Source organism: Orbicella franksi, chromosome 6 (assembly GCF_964199315.1).
Source record: "Orbicella franksi chromosome 6, jaOrbFran1.1, whole genome shotgun sequence".
Lineage (NCBI taxonomy): Eukaryota > Metazoa > Cnidaria > Anthozoa > Scleractinia > Merulinidae > Orbicella > Orbicella franksi.
In genome coordinates this window covers 16,366,450-16,387,648 of record NC_138150.1, presented here as the reverse complement: position 1 = coordinate 16,387,648, position 21,199 = coordinate 16,366,450, and the positions used below count along the sequence as shown (strand labels likewise).

At 39.0% G+C, this 21,199-nt stretch overlaps 3 protein-coding genes and 1 pseudogene across 4 annotated transcripts in view; 2 read left to right on the top strand and 2 right to left on the bottom strand.

The window, feature by feature from the left end:
• Window positions 1-20,947, top strand: part of LOC145490998 (uncharacterized) — a 74,415-nt pseudogene extending 53,468 nt beyond the window's left edge. Inside the window, exons 8-10 of the transcript XR_014049746.1 lie at window positions 13,404-13,627; window positions 19,686-19,807; window positions 20,804-20,947. The product of XR_014049746.1 is annotated as an uncharacterized LOC145490998 (transcript). The remainder of the gene's footprint in view (window positions 1-13,403; window positions 13,628-19,685; window positions 19,808-20,803) is intronic.
• Window positions 912-2,421, top strand: LOC145489350 (uncharacterized; the record flags this gene model as incomplete). The annotated part of the gene is made up of 3 exons (XM_081468317.1): window positions 912-1,197; window positions 1,273-1,515; window positions 2,020-2,421. Coding segments are annotated over exons 1-3 (807 nt in total), but the record flags the coding sequence as incomplete, so codon positions are not given.
• LOC145489349 (uncharacterized) lies at window positions 2,430-7,610 on the bottom strand (the record flags this gene model as incomplete). The annotated part of the gene is made up of 10 exons (XM_081468316.1): window positions 7,252-7,610; window positions 7,031-7,103; window positions 6,541-6,750; window positions 5,994-6,083; window positions 4,491-5,656; window positions 4,130-4,215; window positions 3,845-3,952; window positions 3,355-3,551; window positions 3,007-3,075; window positions 2,430-2,619 (listed from the first exon to the last, which is right to left on the bottom strand). Coding segments are annotated over exons 1-10 (2,466 nt in total), but the record flags the coding sequence as incomplete, so codon positions are not given.
• On the bottom strand, window positions 9,337-12,722 carry LOC145491001 (kelch-like protein 24). Its single transcript, XM_081470133.1, has 2 exons — window positions 10,226-12,722; window positions 9,337-9,569 (listed from the first exon to the last, which is right to left on the bottom strand). Exon 1 carries the CDS (start codon window positions 12,043-12,045, stop codon window positions 10,267-10,269), a length of 1,779 nt encoding a protein of 592 aa, XP_081326259.1. The 5' UTR covers window positions 12,046-12,722; the 3' UTR covers window positions 9,337-9,569; window positions 10,226-10,266.
• Window positions 20,948-21,199: the final 252 nt, after the last annotated feature.

Here is a 21,199-nt window from a genome sequence, read left to right as displayed (position 1 = left end):
TAACTTCACGAACATGCGAACAAATATAGTTACCGTTGTTGCATCAACTTCAAAGCAAGTCAGTTATCGGCTGTTCGATTCCAATTCGATGTCGTTTGTCGCGGACAAATGTAAACTTTTCTTCTCCATTCGTCTTTTCAACCTGAATTAGGTTTCTGTAGTCTCGATATGATCCACGGCCCGGCAAACCTTTGCTCAGAATTTTCACGTTACATGATGCGGTCTTGTTGGGTGTTGATTGCGAATGTGCGATCAGTTATTTTCCAAAACATCGCTTCGTTCGTTCAATAAATTTGTTCAGGTCTATCCAATCTGTTTGCAAGTCAATCTTTATAAAAGTCTTCCAGCTCCTAGTCGACTAGAAATAAGGAAAAGCAGCGTAATGCCCTGACTACGGGTCATCGACTCGTGCCACTCTTGTCTTTAATCTGTGCACTATTAGTGTTCAGTAGAGTGAGTAATGTCCTCTACTCGGAACTAAATTTTCGGTTGTATTGTTTCTTGATACAGCATTAGACAGTGTGTTGTGACTGTTACGGGGCTCCTGTTTCCACTTAAAGCGCGGCCGAAATGACTGCATTTTGATGACGGAATGGAATATTATCATCCAAATGGTGTGTGCTTCTAATTTCTAATAACGTTACAAATACAGCTTGGAGATGGCAGCAGAATATTTACTTTATCTTGTGATGAGTTTCAAAGACAACTGCTTTTCTTGGAGGTTGTCAAAGAGAAAGGAATTACTACAGTGAGTTTGATGGACTCGCATTTCGGTACGTGGCTACGCTGTCAAGCATGTCATGTTTGTCATATCATCATGTTTATCATATCAACCGTGACAATCAAAATAACAGAACCTCGATAGCTACGGAATGCAGTCACGCAGTGAAGCCCCTCCCGATTCGATGTTAAAGGACCACACGCAACCAGTGTGCTTTGCGCGCCTTTGTGATTGTTATTATCCGGGAATTCGCGGACATTTCTCACATGGCGACTTGTCATACACACGTGCGTGAAGTGAGAGAAATCTAGAAGATGGACGAAAGCGAAGGAACTTCCGTTAATGTGACTAATGATAGCGAGGATAGTAACATTGGTGAAGGATTGATAAACTGTTACGGGTCTCCAGTAGGTCGTATTGCGGTTTCGCATCGAAGCACCGAGCTACCGGGAACTTCTCGAGAAGGTTCACGAGTGGTGAGTTCCATCGATTTTGGCAATATTTCTAAATGGGTATGTAACACTCATAATTTTTCTAATGATTTTGAACAGACTTGCCAGTGCAAAAACACTTGTAGCAGGAAAAGTGGGAAATTCCGTGGATGTGTTTGTCGTGATGCTGGTTTGAGGTGCGCGGCGACATGTGTATGTGGCAGTTCTGCAAAGCCGTGCAGAAACAATAAAGAATCTGTGCCCGCTGCGAATTCTCCAGGCAGTACTGCAACAACTCAACGCCCTAGCAGTGCATTCGAAAGGCACCAGTTATCCCTTGAACGCGAAAGAGAAAGTATCCAGGTAAAACGTGTGCCATAATTCCAGTATACTGGTGTAGCTAGTGTTGTCAAAGTTGTGATGAAAATCCTAATATTGTACTTTTATTCCTACTGCCCTTGCACCAGTTTCATAGTCAACTTTAATAGTTTTTAATGCACCTCTTCCAATTTACGTTTTTATGCCGGAAACATTTCGTATCGCGTCTTAAAAGTCAATCCCCGTTGAAATATTTTATCTTCTTGCTGTCGTTTGTAATTTCCTTGAGGTCTTTCCTTGTTGAACGAAAACTTTTATCCTCAAGTTATAATTCCCTTACTATAAATACCACCTTCATTTCATTTTATTTCTGTTCGAGCACCAGTTGCTCAAAAATCTTTCAATACAATAAAAGCAAAACAAAAATGAATTCGTAGCACAAGCCTAAACTATCGCAGCATACAAACCCCTGACCACATAAATTATCTGCTTTGGACTTCACACCAGAGATGCATTTGTCAGGTCTAAAGTACTTTTTTTACTTATCAGGTTTTCATTGAATCACTGACCGTAGATCAACGCAACAGACTTCTGCTTGAAGTGTTATGCACGGGGAGAGGAAGTCTTGAATATGCAAGGCAGCTGGTGAATAGCGAGGACCCCGAACCTGACAGACCAATGGGTGAAGATGGCTCACCAGACTGGTGTGTCTGCAATGTCTGTGTTGATATGGCCAGCGAAGAAGAGAACAAATGCTGTGGTAAGAGGTCATGTGTAACCTCATACGAGATGTTCAGGAATGTTGTTTTGGACAGGGAAGTTCTCATTATAGCTATCAGGGCACGGTGTGACATAAGAGCAGAAAATGCTGACTTTGAAATGAACAGCTATCGCAAGGCTGCATACAGGCAATACATCCTTTGGAAATATGGAAAGTTGGGCAAAGGCAATCGGATTTTAGCTGCCATCACTGCCCAGTGTGGGTACTTCTTGGGTTCTTTTACTGGCTCCACCCTCCAATTCTTGGACCTCTTACTGTAGGTTTTTTTGTACCGGACCTGGCCCTTGGAGTCTTCCAAATCAGTTCGGAATAAATGAACATTGTGATCCAATGCTGCCAGAAGAATCCTTGTGATAAAAACATCATAGCTGCAATGTGAAAGAGCAATAAAATTCAATGATGAGAAATGTGAAAAGATTAATCACAATCATTGCTATAAGTTCTCTCTATGATACATAAACATGGGGTACAAGGAATGTTGGAACTGATCTTCAATAACATATTCAAAAATAAGTTACTATGATCTGTGACTTCTACACTTGTAGTTTTTGACTCTTTTGCTGGCACAGGGTTCACACTCCAGAACACAACAACATTTGCTGGTTATTTACCACACTTTCCACTACCCAGGAAAGAATAAATGTTAAAACAAATTCACCAATTTTGCCATGACAGATGCCAACCCTATTGAAGGAAAACATTAGTAGTTCGGACAAATGTACACGTACATGTATATTTTAAATGAGCCAGCTTACCTAAATGCTATCCTCTTCGAAGCATACTTCAGCATCATGGAATTGAAACTTTCGAGTTTACTGGTATGCCTACGCAAACAATGAGTAGAACAATAAGTACAAAAGTTACTGTTACTAACAAGTTTGTTTAGAATCTAAAGTCTTGCTTGGGATAAATACAATGTACCTATGTGTCCTTGTCGTCAGTTCAATGCACACACTAGTGAATGAATTGTTAGTACCAACAAAAACTTTTTGTTCGTGCTAATAATTTATTCACTAGTGTAAATCAATCTTTACACTGATTTGAGTTTGAGTCACAGAAATGCCAAGAATTGTTAATTTTTTAATTAAAATTTCTTTACTTACCTAAATTTCACATAAAATGCCAATGTTTTGAGCCAAGCACGATCCATAACAATGTCACGTACAGCCTTGTGTGACTTAGAGTCCATTTCAAGGAAGGTCTTCCCCTCTTCAGTTGAAACAAGGGGACCATGTGAGCATTCTCCTTCAACCCACTCATGCTCCCCACACACATGATGTATGACACCGAGCCACATGTCCTAAACAAAACCAAACAGCATACAGCTAAAAAACTATTTAAAAAAACAGTCACAGTTTACCCACTTGTTCACATGTACATGTGCATGTTGTAGTTTAAATTTGTCTTTGGTTTGAACTTTTAAACATCCAAATCAAAGTCTTAACCATTAAGATTTGTACCAATCTATACCTGGATATAAATGCTACCATTTCCTGTAGAAGGAAAAGTACAATCTTTTGCTTGGATGGAAGTATGTCAATGTTTTTTCTAATAAGTACATTCGGGGAGACATTGAATATACTTGACACTTACCCTGAGGGTTTCTTCACTGCCATCACACTGCTCTGCACAGTGCCAAAAGTGGTTCCTAATGGGTTCAATCCACTGACTTATATCATCGCACCCTTGTACTTTAGCAGCCTACAATAAGAATTCAACATAATAAGTAGCATACAATATTGGAGTCAATGTGATATGATTGGCTATATTTTGTATGGCATGGTATAAATACATATACTTATATAACTATTAAGGGAACGCCATTATAAGTTGTTATCAGCTTCATTTACTATTGTATCATAAGTGTGCAGTACTCACAGCACTCAGTTTGGCAGTCAATTTACATGACTTGTGCCACATGTCCAAAGAGTGGAATAGATCCTCAAGATGGCTTGGATTTTGCTCTGAAAACAACACAGAAACAAAAAACCATTCAATGAAAATAAGTCTTACAAACCATATTGGGATGTTATTTCACTTTTTCCACTAGAATAGGTTTCTTTGCAAATTTCACTTAAAAGCTATACTACAGGGAGAATCAGCTTACTGTCATTAATGTGCTATTGAAGTTTATCATGAAAGAAATCTATTCACTCCAGTATTACTAAAGTGGACTGAAAAAAATTTTGGAGTATTACTAATGTGGACTAAAAAAAATTTAGGATGGACTCACATGTACCTTTGAGGGTTCTTATAAGGGCAATGATCATGCTGGAGGCATCAGTCACCAAATCTACTATCTTCAGATCTGTCATTGCTCTCTCAATCAAACGCTTCAATGCCAGCTTCTCCATAGTGGCTGAGGAACCTCCAGTTTCTCTCTTGTCAACCACCTCTATGTCCACAATCAGATGCAAGTAGTGCTCCATTATAGTATAAACACAATACTTAGCACTGTGCCCTGGTGAATCATTTCTCCCATCACCTGCCAAAGCCAACTCTTCACCTTTAAGGACCTCCCACACCTTCTCTTTCATTGCTTCCCAGAGTTCCTTTACAACTGGGGTCACACATGTTGTCTGAATGCGAGAAAATGTACTTTCTGACAAAAAACTCACATTCAAAAACTTCATAAGCATGCTTAGCTTATCAAAGTTGTTCCCTGACACAACAATTGAGGCAGCAAGAAGAACTGTAGCTGCATAGACCTTTTGGCCTCTTTTAACACCAAGTACAGCAGAAGACTCCCACATCCCATTATGTCCCTCAGTACATTTCCAGCTAACAATCAATACACCCCCTTCAGATTTTGTATTGACCACAGAACACTGTCCAACACAACCTTTAATTTGACAGTTTCTCTCAAATAAATTGAGAATCTCCTGCACCTCAGAAATAATTCTCTCCTTATGAAAATGTGACAAAAATTCATCAAGATCACTGTCCATGTTGCACACCTCTTTCATAACATCCTCTACTTTTTTCTGAAGCATTTCCATATTATTCTGAGGAGTGTTTTCATCAGTTGTAACAGCAGCATCTGGAATACCATGAGTGGAGGTACAAGATTCAACAATCCGCTGCTGAGGCTGTACTTCAGGTTCACCAGCTGTGGCTGTAACAGGGTTGGAGCTAGATGATTGAATACTCTGCTGTTGAAGTATTATTTCAGGTTCAACAGCTGTAGCTACTACAGATCCATTTGCTTTTGCTTCAGCTTCACCATGGTTGAGACAGAGGTCTTTATCACTGCATGTAGAGTGTGTCTCTAAGTTGATGGAATGACTATTTGGATCCTCCTCTTTTTCCTCCTCCTCCTCCTCCTCCTCCTCCTCACTGTCCGAGTAACTGCTAAAAATTGCACTCAAAGTCACACTTAGGTCAGTGCTTTGGTCTTTCTCTGAGCTGAAAATAGAAAAAATTATATCACTGCTGACAAGTTCATATTTGACACTATTCTAAACATTTCATTGCTTTAGCAGATTAGCCAACATTGCAATAGCAGCCACATGTCAAATCTGTACTCCATGCATAATTTTACATGCATTGTTCTAGACAAGAATGCAAACTTCAATCAATAATTGTTCAATAATCAATTACAACTTGTGATAAATTATTAGGGCCAAATGTCAAATGCATCACTTCCCCTTTTCAAAGATGTAGAATACATGTACTTAGCTACAAAATGAAGCTTGTTTACATCCCAGCTTTGGTCAATGAATGTACCATATGCTGTACTTACAAAGATTGGCTGAATGACACAAGTGAAGGGTCCTCCTCTCTGATGTAGTCATCATCCATCTCATCTTCAGATAGGCCACTTTCACATGAACTGATGAAAATGACAGAAAAACTCACAAATTATTTCACTAAAATCAATGGAAGAATCATGACAACAGAATACTGTAAAAGGCCCATGAAGTTACTTAAGGAAAAGTAGCATGAGGTATTTTCCAGAAGTCACAAATAAAGAGACAACCTTGTAAGATTTTGTACTATCCTTTGCATAGTCATGAATAGAATGTGGGCCTCAAAACTGTCTGCAGCTTTATAATTACGTGCAAGGTTATACAGAGATCTTGCTGACAACCTTGCACTAGTGCTTCATACACCTTACAAGGTCAAGCCTACTTCCTTTGTGCACCATTCTGTGACTTGCCTTTCTAAGCTTTTGTCAAAATTGGCATGCACAAACAGTGGGCTCACCTGCATGTATTCAATTCATATACTGTAGATGTTGTAAACAAATGAGACAATAATATTATTGACAAATATGTACGAGTACACACCTTTCATCATCAATACTACATGTAGTTTCAGAGTGCTCAGATTCTGACAGAGTGCTGTCCTTGAAAGGATTTCCCTTCAGCGAAGCAAACGAAGGATTTATGGTTGCTGCCTTTTCCCAGGAGGTGGAAAGGTTCCACATGGAGGTTTGCCTTGAGTCATCCACTTGAGGACTAGCTACGGTGGAGCCAGTGACATTAACCTCAATAGTACTAATAAAATATGAAGATGGAGAACTACTTAATAACTATTATTCTTACTACGATAAAGGGCAAATATTGCATGCTTGTTTTAGACTTGAAAAAAATAGGATCAGGCAGAAAAATTATTACATTTTCTTATGACCACCGGAAACTCCCATAAAAGGCAGAATGAAGTGCAAAAGTAAACCATCACACAAAAACTGTACAAACTGAAAGGAAAAAAAATAAACTTATGGCAAATAGATATCTAATATATGTAAATAATAAACATTTTAAAACACTAACATACCTTTCAGCAAGAGTGTGCCTTGCTTGTGAACGTGTCTTTGGCAGAGGAGTTGACTCAAATAAAGGTCTCTTACCTGATGAAGAATGAATCAATAGCGAATATTATGCTACCCAACGCTAACAGTATTTAGTAATAACTTAAGCCTATATGTATTGTATATACATGCAGCTTTCAATGCGTCCAACAACAAACAACATCGTAAACAAAATAATTCCACTTACACGGAACCGGGCTAACATTGACCACATTCGTTCCACGTTTCCTTCCTTGACCCGTGTTTCGATTATTATGGCTACTGGATTCCGATCGACTTGTTGCTTTTTTTCCTTCCCCTAGCGCAATACCATGAAGCAAGGCCTCTGCGAATTCACTATTGGATTTATCCTTGAATCCTAGATTTCTTTTACGCTCGTTCCACAACTTTAGCGTAGAAGTTGTAAGCCATACAACATGGCGACTTTCCTTACGCGGCGGACGTCCTCTGTTTGAACGCTTCATGTTCGTAAATGGCGAAGGAAAACTACCAAATATACGCAGAATACAAACTATAAATTCTAAAAGAACATCAAGGAGGCATCTACAGCAGCTTGTCTCTGCGGATTGCAATGATACAGTCCGATGATCGAACACAATCGGGAAATACGTCTTATCTGTATTACAGAAAATGGCGCCGGTACAGTGCTCGCCCGCAATGCATTTTGGTTGAGTGTGGTCCTTTAACAAAGGGGACTCTTGTCTGATTGGCTGATACTTTTGGCTAATTTTGTCTCTGTCAATCTGTCTGTTGAAAACATTGATCTCGAACTACGCCAAGATAGAGAAGAACAGTGTGTATTGCGATTTGTGCGTGATCTGGACAAACGAGCAGAATGTTTCCTTCTGACGAATTTTGGCAAAGTCCAATATTTGGTGCAGTGATCGGTGGAATAATTACGGTGGTTTTGTTGAAGTTGTGGGAGAAGATAGTAACAGCGCTGGAAAAGACTGGAGCGGGGGACATATCTAACAAGCGGCCTACAGAACACGATGAGCGGTATAGATAACTCCACCAAGTGGGTGAGTTCGAAATTCATTTGAAAAAAATCGAAATGTGAATTATTGATTGTAAAAGTTTTGAATAGGCTCGATTTGTCGAACCTGTCACTCCGGCGTCTTTGTCCGGGTAGTCTCCGGTTCTTCATTGCTGCCCCCACTGTTGCTCTTCGCTGCGTGTCTTCTCAAATTTGACTTGAATCCTCTCGGCACCGTAAGATTTTACTTTCTCCGTTATTTTTATCCCTTTTTAAACAAGAACTAGCTTTGCTTTCCCATTCGTTTCAATTTGTCGCGCGGCACGTACACTTTCTTAAAAAATGTTGTTTCGGGATCCCTCAATCCACGTTGCGGGACCAGTCCCGCCAATAAGGAAATCAACCGTGGAACACGCTTAAGTCTGGTTTGGTTGAAGCCTGACTGTGCAATAAAATTTTGGACGCTTCATTGCATCCTGATAATTTTTGGACCACTTTGTTGCAGTTTTGGTCAAAATGAAACAATTAATGACGCCGAAATTGACTGTAGAACATTATTCTTTTTAAGCTTGTGTAGCTGGCGGAATCCGTGTGCGAGTGATTTTTGGGGGTCGAACCACCATTCTCACGTTACCGCGAGGCATTCTGACGTCACCGCGAGGGAATTCGAATTCAACTCGACTCCTCAACCAATCCTCCTGGCTTTGCCAACTCGCTTCACACTCGGCCTCGCAGCCAAAACAAAAACCACTCTCCAGCTTCGAAGGGTATCAGTTTACGCCAAAGAGGCAAATTTTGTTTTTAGCGCCTGCCAGGGTCACATGTCGTGGTGTTTTTTCGTTGCGCATTTTACTAGCCTACGAACGCAGACATATTTCCGGCTGTCGTCTTCGTTCGCAGGCTAACACTTTACTCGCGCATGTATTAACATAAACGTGATTTCTGTTGGCGAAAAAAATTTATTGCTAACCGTTTTGTATGGTAGCTGGCGCGACAGTCTGCTTTTGTTTATAGTACGGACACGTTCCACGCATCAACTACGCCGCAAAGCGCATGACTAAAACGTTAGTAAATTGTTTTAATGTGACCAGATGAAGTTTAATGAACATGTACTAAAACCAGAGCATCAGAATGACAGTCTCCTTGTACTAACGGTTTACAGCTGAAACTCTAACCGCTAATCACTGACAATTTATTTCTTGTCCTTGTATTTAATAAACATTATTTGTATTTTAGTAGTACTTGCCATTTATAAGTACATCATCTAAGTTCAGTACATAAACACAAACAATTTTAACCTTGAGTGCATTCGCTATCTTTAAATAAATGTATTTATCTACCAGTTTGTATTCAATGCGAGATTTAGGACAGTTTTAATTTTCACCCAACCTATCTTGATCCGGTAATATAACAATTAAATGCTTTTCTTTGTTTTCTCTCTACAGACACAGTTGACTGTTCCAGGCTGATCAAGGAATTCAAAATAGAACTTTGAACTTTTGACAGCCGCTATTGCAAACAGTTGATAACTAGAAAATAAGGAAAGGAAATGTCATAATACTCTTTGTAGGATTAAGTTTTTACAATATTCATTTAAACATGTTATGCATAGTCTTGTATTACAATGTTACAGGTAGTAGTGAAAGTGGTTTAAGTCAGCATTTCTCCTGGCCAAACTCTCCCCACCAGGGAGAACTGAAATGTCTGTATAAAATACAACTCAATTTGTAACACTTCTGACTTATTGTGTTTGATGCCCCGAGGGACAGCAAGGGAGAGGACGGGGGGAATGGCGGGGGGGGGGGGGGGAGAACAGGGGGCAGCAACACTACCACCCGTACTTGTTTTCAGACCTGGTACCCCTTCAAAACATGATTTTATTGGTGACCCTTAACGGCATGATCTCTACTGCCAAGTGGCATGCTGTAGTTTCATAATCAAGACTTGTTTAGATACTATATCCATAATGTCTGTTGCTAGATATCATGATAAAATAAATAAACTCACATTTATTAAAATACGCTAAGTAATTGATTTTGACAATCGCATCTTCTTGATCCAAAGCAAAGAAAATCAAAATCTGAATTAGCATTTTTTCATAACAGTTACACCTTAGATATTTAATTTACCTAAGAGACAAACATAAGAAATAATAACTTATTCAACCTTACTATAATGTACTTACCGGTAGATATTTATAATGATGGCTTTGCAAAACTGTCTCTGCTAAGGAATTGTAACTTTGTTTAAAGAGTGTAGTAAGTCTTTAAAAATGCTGATTGGGCACCCTCTGAAGCATGTCTCCTCGTATGGCATTGAATGTGCCGCAACCCACTGATTCCTCTGCACATTATAACACTCCACCATGCGAGAATTATGACGGTCGACACTCTCACTTCCAATTCCGCCAAACACATAAATCTGATCTCGCAGGAGCACTGCACTAGCATGAAATCTTGGAACATTCATGGAAGCAATAGAATGCCATTCATTCAGAGTTATGTCATAAACCTCGCAACTTACACTGGCATGTCTGGAAAATGCATCAACAGTACCACCAAAGACATAGATCTTCTTTTCAAGGGACACTCCACAAGCACAACCACGCTTTTCACTCATGGGGGCCATTTGTGTCCAGATGTTTAACTTAGGGTCATAGCGCTCAACAGCAGATAGGAAATCATCATCACCAAGACCACCAATGGAATATAAATAGTGTGCGTCTGTCACAAGGCAAACTGAGGACCTGCGACTGCTGAGTGGCGCAACCAAACTCCAAGAATTTGTTGAAGGGTTGTACCTCTGTACAGTGTCACAGCGTCTTCGTCCCTGCTCAGTGGTAAATTCAATACCACCTGCAATGTAGAGAGACCCTTGTAAGGTAGCTGTACCCACTAACTTGACTTTTTTGGGCAGTGGTGCTACATAGTTCCAGGTATTGGTACGTGGGTCATATCGCTCCACACTAGAATGGAAGGAGTCTTCTCCTTTACCACCAACGGCGTAAACAAAGCCTTGGCAGGCTGCAAAACCATGTCGACACCGCCTGGTAAGCATAGGGGCTAACTGGTACCAGGTTTTTGCAGCTGGTACATAACAGAGGGTGAGGTTACGGACAAGTCCATCTGGAGACAGCCCACCACATGTGATGATAGCATCTTCATGTGCCTGTAGACAGGTTCTTGGTCTTTGTGGAGAGATTTCCTGCCCTGCGTACAAGGCTCGCCAGCGCATCTCGTCCATCAATATTTGTCTACATTCACCATCTCCCTGCACCAGCTCGTGGCTCATCAGTTTTCTGTATAAATAATGCTGTGATATCGTGCTCAGTCGAACGTGACCAAACAAGTCTGCGAAATATCGTTCCCTCTCCTCTTGATTTTGCCCGATCCATTCCACGATTATTTCAAAGATGTCTTCCTCGGCTCGGATCACGATGTCGTCGCTAGAAATTAAATCCTTTATGTGATCGCAGGAAAGTTGCGAAAATTCCTTCGATTTGCCAACTGTCGCGAAGTTCTGCTTGATTAATTCACCAGCGTAGTTTTGCAATTCCTTGCATTCGTATTTCTCGGCAAACAGATAATTCAAGATGCAGTTTGAGGCAGACATCTGTCGTTCGATAAATTTGCAAGCAATGTTTTTGAGTCGGGGTAGAAGCAAGTAGTTCGCGGATGCAATGAGATCTTCGGCGTTCGCTTCGCTTACTTTAATCTCGCCCGTGTAAAGGTAAGATAGAGGTTGATCCATGACCATAACTAGAATTCCTTCGAGGCTTACGATCGAAGCCGACTTCTCTTTCATGTCGCTGGTGAATAAACTGTAAAAGAAGTTGCTGCTGGCGGCCAAAACACATCGATGTGCGGCGAAGGTTTGCCCTTCCACATTTAGTGTAACGTCTGACAATAAATTTTCTCTGCGGATTTTGTCAAGTGTTTGCATCATATCCCAGCAATAGGGGCTGTTTGCTGGATAAACGGGCTCTACTTGTGTACTTTCGGTCATCTTTCTTGACAAAGATTATTCTACGCGTCGCTGGTTCGTCGTTGGTCGAGTACTTCCCTCGTGGGAGGTCACTAAGCTTCATGTCAGAACATTGCACATTCTTTAGTTTTAATTGGTTGCTATCCATAGTATTGCAGACTTAATTTTGAATTTTTTCTTAATATTTACTGGTTTAGTCAATTTGGGTTAATTGCTTTTATGTGAAGTGATGTTTTTAGAACGCTTTAGAGATAAAAACGTTTAGTTGCTATCCAGTCTGCAAATATTGTTTTTATTGGATGATGCTATTGTTAGATACACGCTGGTTGTTCAGTCGGAAATTTGTTTGTTTTGCCCTCATCCTTGTCTGTTACGGTGCGAAATTGAAAAGTTCTTTCTGGAACACGATGGGATATTTGCATAGAAAATGAAATTGTTTATAACCTAGTGCCCTATGAAGCAAATCTCACAGCAGTAGGCATCAAACGAAACGGCAGCCGCCCACAATAACGCGAGCTGGGCTGCCAAAAAGGTATGCATCGCTCCCACTTCGAGTTTATCAAGCACACGTGGATAATAGCTGAAGTTGTCGTGCCGGTTTTTTCATCACAGCCTCATTTCTTACGCCATGCATTCTTTTCTCCATTTTCGTTTATCTCCATATTTTTAGCCACACTGCAGCGTTGGAGGCTGCAATTTTTGACCATTTTTAAAACTTTTGCATTATACCATGGTTTTGGTTAGCTAAAAAGTTCCGGATAAAAGACTCGAGCTGTCGAAAATTCATCAAGGTTTATTTCCTGCGTCTGTCTTTCCTACTTTACAGAAATAAGACTTGACTTTATACGCGCGATCGCGCGAGGAACTCCTTGTAACACAATCCGTTTTTGTCACGCAACGCTTATGTTGAGTGACTCAGACAGAGCCTGAGAGGACCGGAACTGCTAGTTCACTTTTCCGTGGTATTCAAGGGAAAAAGAGAGACGATTTTTTTTCAGTGTTTTTGAAAGAGCATTTGTTGAATGGGAAGACAGGACTTAAAGCCTTGATGTCAACATACAAATTCTTCAAACTGATCCTCTTACATTTCCTTTAATACTAGTTGGGAGAACTGACCATGATCAAGAAAATCCGCCTTGATGATGAGATTCTTTATTCTCTAGAGCTTAATGCTTGAGTTTGTATCAATATTGATGAGAGAAGTTACATTCTGATCACTTTTCACTATTTGGACCCAAGTCTAGGGGCTTGGGTTGAGGGCTTGGGACAACTAATATTTCTCATTCTGATTTCCCTTGAATTGTAAATATTTAGCGTCCAGAAACTACTGCTGTAAATATTAAGCCAGCAATTCTCTTCCCTTTTTTCTTCTCCATCAGTGGAAGAACAACGCACAACGTGCTGTCCTTGCGGGAACTGCAATGTGTTCGATCGGGATCTCCCGCGAGAAATCAACTCTAGTGCTCAGAAAGAGCAGAGTAAAGGTTGTGTTCTTCTCTCTCGCTGGTTGCCTGATGAAATTGACGACTACTCAAGTGGTGAATTATTCCAGGAATTTAACAAGCAATGTGATACTGCAGATTTCACTTACTCCTCTGTCAAGGTAGGGCTGGATTTAGAAAAATACCGTATTTCCCAGTATTACTTGCCCTCTTAGTGCTTGGTCCCTCCAATAAGCCCTCCCCCCTCCCTATCTTGCGCGACATCGCCTTAATTTACTATCTTTTGTGTTGTGTGTGTTTGATTTATCAAATCAAATCATCAAAGTTACCACTGCTGTGTTTACTGTCTTTGAATAAACCAGCCCTCTCCTGCTTTCTTTCGTGCAAGCTATTCCTCAGTTGCAGGAACTCGTCATATCTCAAATGTACTTTGTATTTCTTCCAGTGAACTATATTTGAAGTAATTCCCTTCCCCCCGAATAATCGTCCTATTCTAATGCTTTAAAAAAGTTATTCGTGGGTGTTATTCGAGGAAATGCAAACCCTTGTTTTATACGCACCGATAACTATTTTTGGTCACGCTTAAAATTAGTGATTAACGCCTTCCAAACTAAAATGTGGCATTCCAATTTGGAACAATTCCGAAGGGTACTGGTATTTGATGCCGAAAAAGTTTGTGTTTCCGAAAGGTTTTGGCTTATTGGAAGGAGAAAAAGAAGTGTTCAGTTGAGTCCGCCAGGGACAATACATCCAATTTCACCAAAATGTACAATTTAATGTAAAAAAGATCGTGCACCCATCGCGCTTTCCTTTTTTGACAGATTCAGATTTTCTGATCTCCCGGCCCACAACTTATCAGAATAAAACGGTCATCTATCTATGATTCTAAAAGGATTCAGAATTTCTGATCCCCCAAGACTTTAATAGATTCAAAAAACTGATTCTCAGTCCACAACCCGTCAGAGCAAAACAGTCATCTACTTATAATTCTAAATGCATTCAGAATTTCTGATCCCCATCACTTCACGGGACAAAAACGGCTATCTGTTCATGGTTCTAAAAGTATTGCGAATTTCTGATCCCCTCCCCCACCAAATCTGCTAGCATGATAGAAAGAGCTGTCGATTTATAATTCTACAACAATTCAGAATCTCTGATCCCACATGACTTAGAGGGATTCAAAAATTCTGATCCCCCAGTGCATAACTTATCAGAACAAAACGGTCATCTACCTATAATTCTTAAAAGGATTCAGAATTTCTGATCCCCCTTATCAGGTGACAGGACAGAAATAGCCGTCTATTTATAATTCACAAGAAATTAACTAGATGTCTGATAGCTAAAAAGTAACGATTGGATAGTAACTTTAAACACATTACAGACAAAATGGATCACAGAGCAAAGGGCATCAGAAAAGTACACAAATGAAATATTCACAGATAGGTCATTATTTATAACGATTTAAAACCACGCCAAAGGATCGAGACAAACATTGCAGTTTCATGCCGGACAGTGAAAGGTTTTATTTTCAATTCAAAAAGATATGAATTTGGGCTCCAGAATTACAAGCTGTTATTTAAAGTTCACATCAAAGATAACAAGAATTTTAATCAGGACTCAGCTGCCGTCTGGGCCACCTCCGTTTTCTGCTTTAATGTGTTCGTTTCGGATTGACGGCCGCTATTCTTGCCTTTTTTTTTCCTCTGCTCTGCAATGAAGCAATTGAAGCTAAATATTTTTATAAATAGCGATAGAATTAACATTGTTTTTCATTAATCAATTGATCGGGAGTGTATTCTTTTGTAAAGAATAAAGAGCAGTATGTAGGCAATGCGGTAGTGAAGTGTATCGAGCGTGATCTGTAGCTTCAAATCAATTCAGTGTAAACTTTAAGTTACCTGTTCAAAAAGCACACTAACAAGCTATTATGCAAGCATTTCATACATAGGAAATGCGTGTGAATAATTTCCTCGTTACGGGTGCTAATAAAATCAGGAGAACAAACGTTTTTCTTGTGTTTCAGTGATCGCGAAATAAATATAACAACGAAATTTCTTCAGCCACAACATTGATTTCGATTCAAAGATTGAGCAGCTAACTTTAATGTTGAGCAACAATTATGATATACTTACTTTTCTGCGACTTGCCTTTCTTTCACCGAAGCAATCAAGATACTCATTTGAACTTGGACAAATCATTCCATGTTTCTTGCTGCTATTGACAATGTTGGATTCGAAATTGCGCGCAAATAACCGACTCCTTTGGAAAGGGAATCTGCTGGTCAAAAGTATTCATTTATCAGATTCACCGAAGGATTATGGGATCGAACGGAAACACCAAAATGGCGGGCAAAGATCGTGGTCAATGTTGTTAGGATTCGATAACAAAGCTCTCTGTTATTTTATAGCCTTGCTCTACGTTGGAAAGCAGTCACAAATTGTTTACAGATGTCCGTTGTTATTCCAGTTGAGTCAAATCCCAGTAAAGGTGGAAAAGTATGAAGTTTCGTCGGCAAAACAGTGTGGCAATCAAACTATTTGCCAGCAGCTGGCGGTTTCTCTTACACTCGTCAGGTTTACAGAAAGCTTATGGTCCCTGCAGCTTTCCAAGGTAAACTGATTTTCTTGCATAATTTGTGAAGGTTCTTGAAATACTGGAAACGCTCTGGCCGGTTAAATTGATCGTGGAAGATTACAGAAGATGCAGATGCTTTAACACACTGTTAAGTCTTGTTGATTTCGTGAATGCAAATGTTCATTTCCTAAAGGAGTTATGAAAGCAACTGTATTCAACACAACAATATACGAACAATTTCGCGTTGGGAAAATCATTCATTATAAAAGTACAGTAAGTGCAATAAATGTGAGCTCTCTCATGTAGTTTACATATACTTCATATAGCTAGTGTATATCTTGTCTAGGATCAAGTGGGCATACATGTATGTATATTATACAACACCTAAAACACAAGATATCAAAAAGCAACATCCTTCACCTTTTTGATTTTCAGGTTGATGGTGGTGCTCGTGAAGTTATGTTAGATGTGCATGTTACATTATCAAGACCTTTTGTTTGCTACTTATTACTTGAGTTGCAAAAGACTGATGTAATTTTCATTAGGGTGGTTGAAGTTCTCTTTATTTGGGCAGTATTTCAAAGGTTTTTTTATAATTTGGCATTTCGTTATGCAAATAGAGGTTATTTAGAACAGCAGATATAATTCACAGCTAGGTTACGGAAAATTACTTTTAACCACTTCCAGAAATTTGTACATAAGGCTTACCATAATTTGAAAAACACATGATTCATGGATAAAATCAATTGAATAAAATACTTTCATGAAGAAATTAATGTAATTGAAATTTGAAATTCATTTCAAGAATATTTTGTGCTTTTCTGGTCACGAAATCTGTTTACATTTCATGAAAATTTACTGAAGAATGTAAACATTTACTAGACTCCAATTTAAATAGCTGAGAAGTGTTTCAAACAGGATTTTTGAAAGATATATGTTAAATTTAAGTAAGTTTTGTGATAAATCGCAACATAATGGAAACTCATTTCCAGCCAGATTTTGTCCTCCTTTTGCATCTGGATGTGCCTGGTTTTTGGTATTAAATTTTAATGTACAACTGTAGCAGGTTTAAATAAAACTATGAGTTATTTATACATTTTCCTATGTAAATACAGAGATTTCACTTAGGTTTAGGATTTGAAGAGCAGGTATCAAAGTTCAATATAAAATGAGTAATGAAGAGTTTTCAATAGTTAGCTATATTTTCACCACCTGTGACTAAGAAAGCTTTTGGCCAGGTTAACATTAAAGTGCTACGTGTACATGAGTGATGATAACTTTTAGATTGGCTGCTATCTTTTTACTATCTCTGGCTTTTGGGTAGGTTATCGCAGTGCGATATGAGTGATGGGTAGTTTTCAGATAGGCTATCTTGTTACTAACTACAGCAGAGGTAGGTTTCAGATAGGATAGTGTTTTATTGTTCAATATAAGGACTAGTCTTCAGATAGCCTAGGTTTTGGCCTACTACAGTAGTGGTGGTTTTTGGATAGACAAGTTAGTGGATAGCTAGGCCATCTAAGTATCTGTTGAATATCTATACAGGAAGCTAGTTTTTAGCTAGTCTATCTATTTCCTAACTATCTGATGGATAGATATTAGTTAACTTTAAGCCATGCCAAAGATAGCTATCCTCTATCTACAAAACCTCTTAGATAGAAAAAAGATAGAGATTTTCATCCATCAACCAGGAATGAGATAGTTGCAAGTAGCATGAAGTTAGTAATAAACTAGTAATAAGATATGATCGTTTTTGGGAGGGCTTCTTTAACTGAGGACAGCAAACTATTGCCAGCTACCAGGAAACATCTCCAAGATAAGTATGCTAAATCAAAAAAGAAAGAATAGAATTGCTTGTAGCATTAGCTACAATACTTGCATCCATATCTGTCAGGTCTTTATAAAAACAATTTTACCCACACCCTTCTCCTTTGAGCATGGTTAAACTGGTTGCGTAACTGAAGTGTGAATGAACTGGTAGCCCACTCAAAAAGTTAGATTGAAGATGTAAAAACATGTTGGGCAATGCTAAAGGCCATGGCCGCTGCTATATGACAACAGGTTTTTGGAGGACACTGTATACATGTATGTAGAGTACATTGACCCACTTAAATGTATCAACTGCAAATTTAAATGTACATGTAAATTGCAGTCTTTAATTGTCATCCCTGTAATGTACTGTAGTGTTCCTGAACGCTCTTTTTGTTTGATAACAGTGAGGTGCCTTGTTTCCATGTTAAACAGAAATTGTTAGAAATTTTTCCTTCACACAAGGTGAGCTAATTCTGACAGAGAAAGTGGAGTCTGCATTTATGCCTATAGTTGTGCAGTTTTAGTAATCTCACTTTTTTGGTCAATTCTGAACTTTCCTATCCTCTTAGGTACTGTTTGATATTGTTTTTTTAGATTTACAGCTACTGTAATTTTGAAGTGCATAGATCATTGTAATACAATGTGTGATGGTTACAGTTACTTATATTAATAGACTGCTGTGAAGAAACTTGTTCTTCATCACTCTCTCAGTATAATCTGAGTGTATGGAATCTGTTAAGAATTATGCTATATTTGTATAAAATTTCTAATTGAATATTGTTATCAAGAAAAATATTTTGATTAGACATTGTTCAGGCAGGCAGCAAGATCTAAACCCTGTCTTCAATGTTATGATTTAATGTGGCTACATTGGATGCAACACTGGCTTTGCAGGGGATCAGAAATTCTGAATCTTCTCCTGTGTTCTTTGGGGGATCAGAAATTCTGAACCCTTTCTAGAGTTCTTTAGGGAGATCAGAAATTCTGAACCCTTTCTAGTGTTCTTTGGGGGATCAGAAATTCTGAACCCTTTCTAGTGTTCTTTGAGGGATCAGAAATTCTGAACCCTTTTTAGTGTTCCTCGGGGGATCAGAAATTCTGAACCTTTTCTAATGTTCTTTGGGAGATCAGAAATTCTGAACCCTTTCTAGTGTTCTTTGGGGGATTTGAAATTTTGAATCCTCTCTTGTGTTGTTTGGGGATCAGAAATTTTGAATCGTTTTCTATGGAGGTACCTCTCGAGACAAGAAATTCAAAAAAATCATTTGGTGTCTTATGCGTGACTTAAACATTACATTTCAGTTCAAATAAAGAACAGGAAATTGCTTGGAAGAATTTTTTAATTCCTTGCAAACAGGGAAACTTTTCCTCTGAGTTTTAACACCAGTTTAAGATTCTTAGTATATTGCAAAAATCGTCTTTGGAATTAAATGGCAATCATAGATTTCCGTCTAAGCTCCGAGTTTCACTTTAGGCCAATTTTGCACTCATTTCCAACGGGACTTCCAAGCCTGCAACGTAAAAATAACTTTTCTCCGAGACAGGTTTCTATTTTACACCGAAAAAGTAGCCATTTTTGAGGTGGTTCTTAGTATTTACTCTGAATTTTATCAAATTGGAACACCACATTTTAGTTTGGAAGGCGTTGATTGTTAAAATTCTCCATTTGTTGAGTAACTTTATGTAGCTCCTTTTTGTAGAGAAGAGATTTTAACCAACAACAAAAAACTTGGTTCGCAAAGAGAGGTCTGTCTCTTCAGACTGATTTGAATGTGATACCAAGAACACAAATTGTGCTGACTACTCGTTTTGTTTGTTTTCTTATTTGTGTAGGAGCTTCACGAGCCTGTTAGACTCCATCATGAGGTTCAGCTGCTCAGTCTTCAGTTGCACGTGAAACAGCTCGGCGGTGAAAAGCTGCTACCTCTGTTAGAGAAGATGGATCCATTGGACAGGTCAGATTTTTAAAAAACTACATCCTGAACTTGGGGTGTATCGGTCAAAACAAACATTTGTTTGTGTGTATCATAACATCACTAAGATTTTTCCTGTCACACACTAAATGATCAGGTACGGCCAAACGTAAAAGGTAAAGTCTGTGTTCAGGCCTAGTTCATCATCAGGCTGACACTTATCTTTGGTTCAGAGAGCATGAAGCGACCGGCTAGGAGTATTTCTACTCACCCCTGCATGGAAGGCTAGTCCATCGCAGTTTTGAATTCGCCGGTACCCATTAATGCACCTGGGTGGAGACTGAGAGGCACTGTGAGAGTAAAATGTCTTGCCCGAGAAAACCCGAGAATTGGTGAAAATAAAAGAAATACCAACTAAGAAAATGATGACGAAAAAATTCAAAATTTCGCCAACTGAAATGTCCATTTGGATTTCTTGATATTCTGTTACCAAATCAAATTTTGATAACTGTAATTCACTTCCGTCGTTGTAATCTGTACTTATCCAAAAAATACTTGCTCTATTTTGCTGTATAGAATCGTTTTTCTCATTAATTTATTGTAATATAATGTGAAAATTAGCAACTGATAGAGAACTTTTGATAAACCGCCCTGAGCCGGGACTGCCCCTTAAATGTTTATCTCTTCATGATGGTGAGCATTAACTATATGTTTTTTCTTCCAGAGAATTACCCCTCCCAGAGTTTTTTCTGAAGATGTATTGTTAACGTTTATGGATTTACGTTCATTTCTATTCTAATTAAGCCTCGTTCTATGATAAACTATCTTTCCCTCAAACGTTATAACAAGTGACTTGTATTCTCACCTGAAACTAACGAAGAATATCTAGGATGTGTTTGGTTTTCTTTTTGACCGTGAAAAGGGTAACAATCACATGCAGTGTATGCAGGATAAGGAGTAACAATGGGTCATCTTCATTCATTTTCCTGTATCTACATTGAATGACTAAACGAAAGCAATCTCTTTTTCTTTTTGTAGTTCATTTGAACCCTTGTATCGTGTGACGCACGGTCTTCTTTGTGGCGACGGCAAGGTTTTTCCAGCCATGGTCCTTGATAGCTTTTGACGCAAAACGTTCCAAGCAGAACAGAAAGTGTGCTATGTACGAGACTAATCACATGTCCCTGCAAGAGAACAATCAACAACTCCCTTGTACAGAGATATGGCGGCGAAAGTCATCGAATAGATCAGAAGGACTCAGAAGGACTCTGTTTTGATATGATAGCTCGTCTATCCCTCGGTACTAGTACACCGAAATAAAAGGCAACGATTAAAAGTGCTAGACTTTGTTTGTTTGTTTTATACCTTATTTATACTGAAGTATTGCCTTTAACTCTCATCATCGTCTTCCAACGCGGCAATTGACTTTGTCCC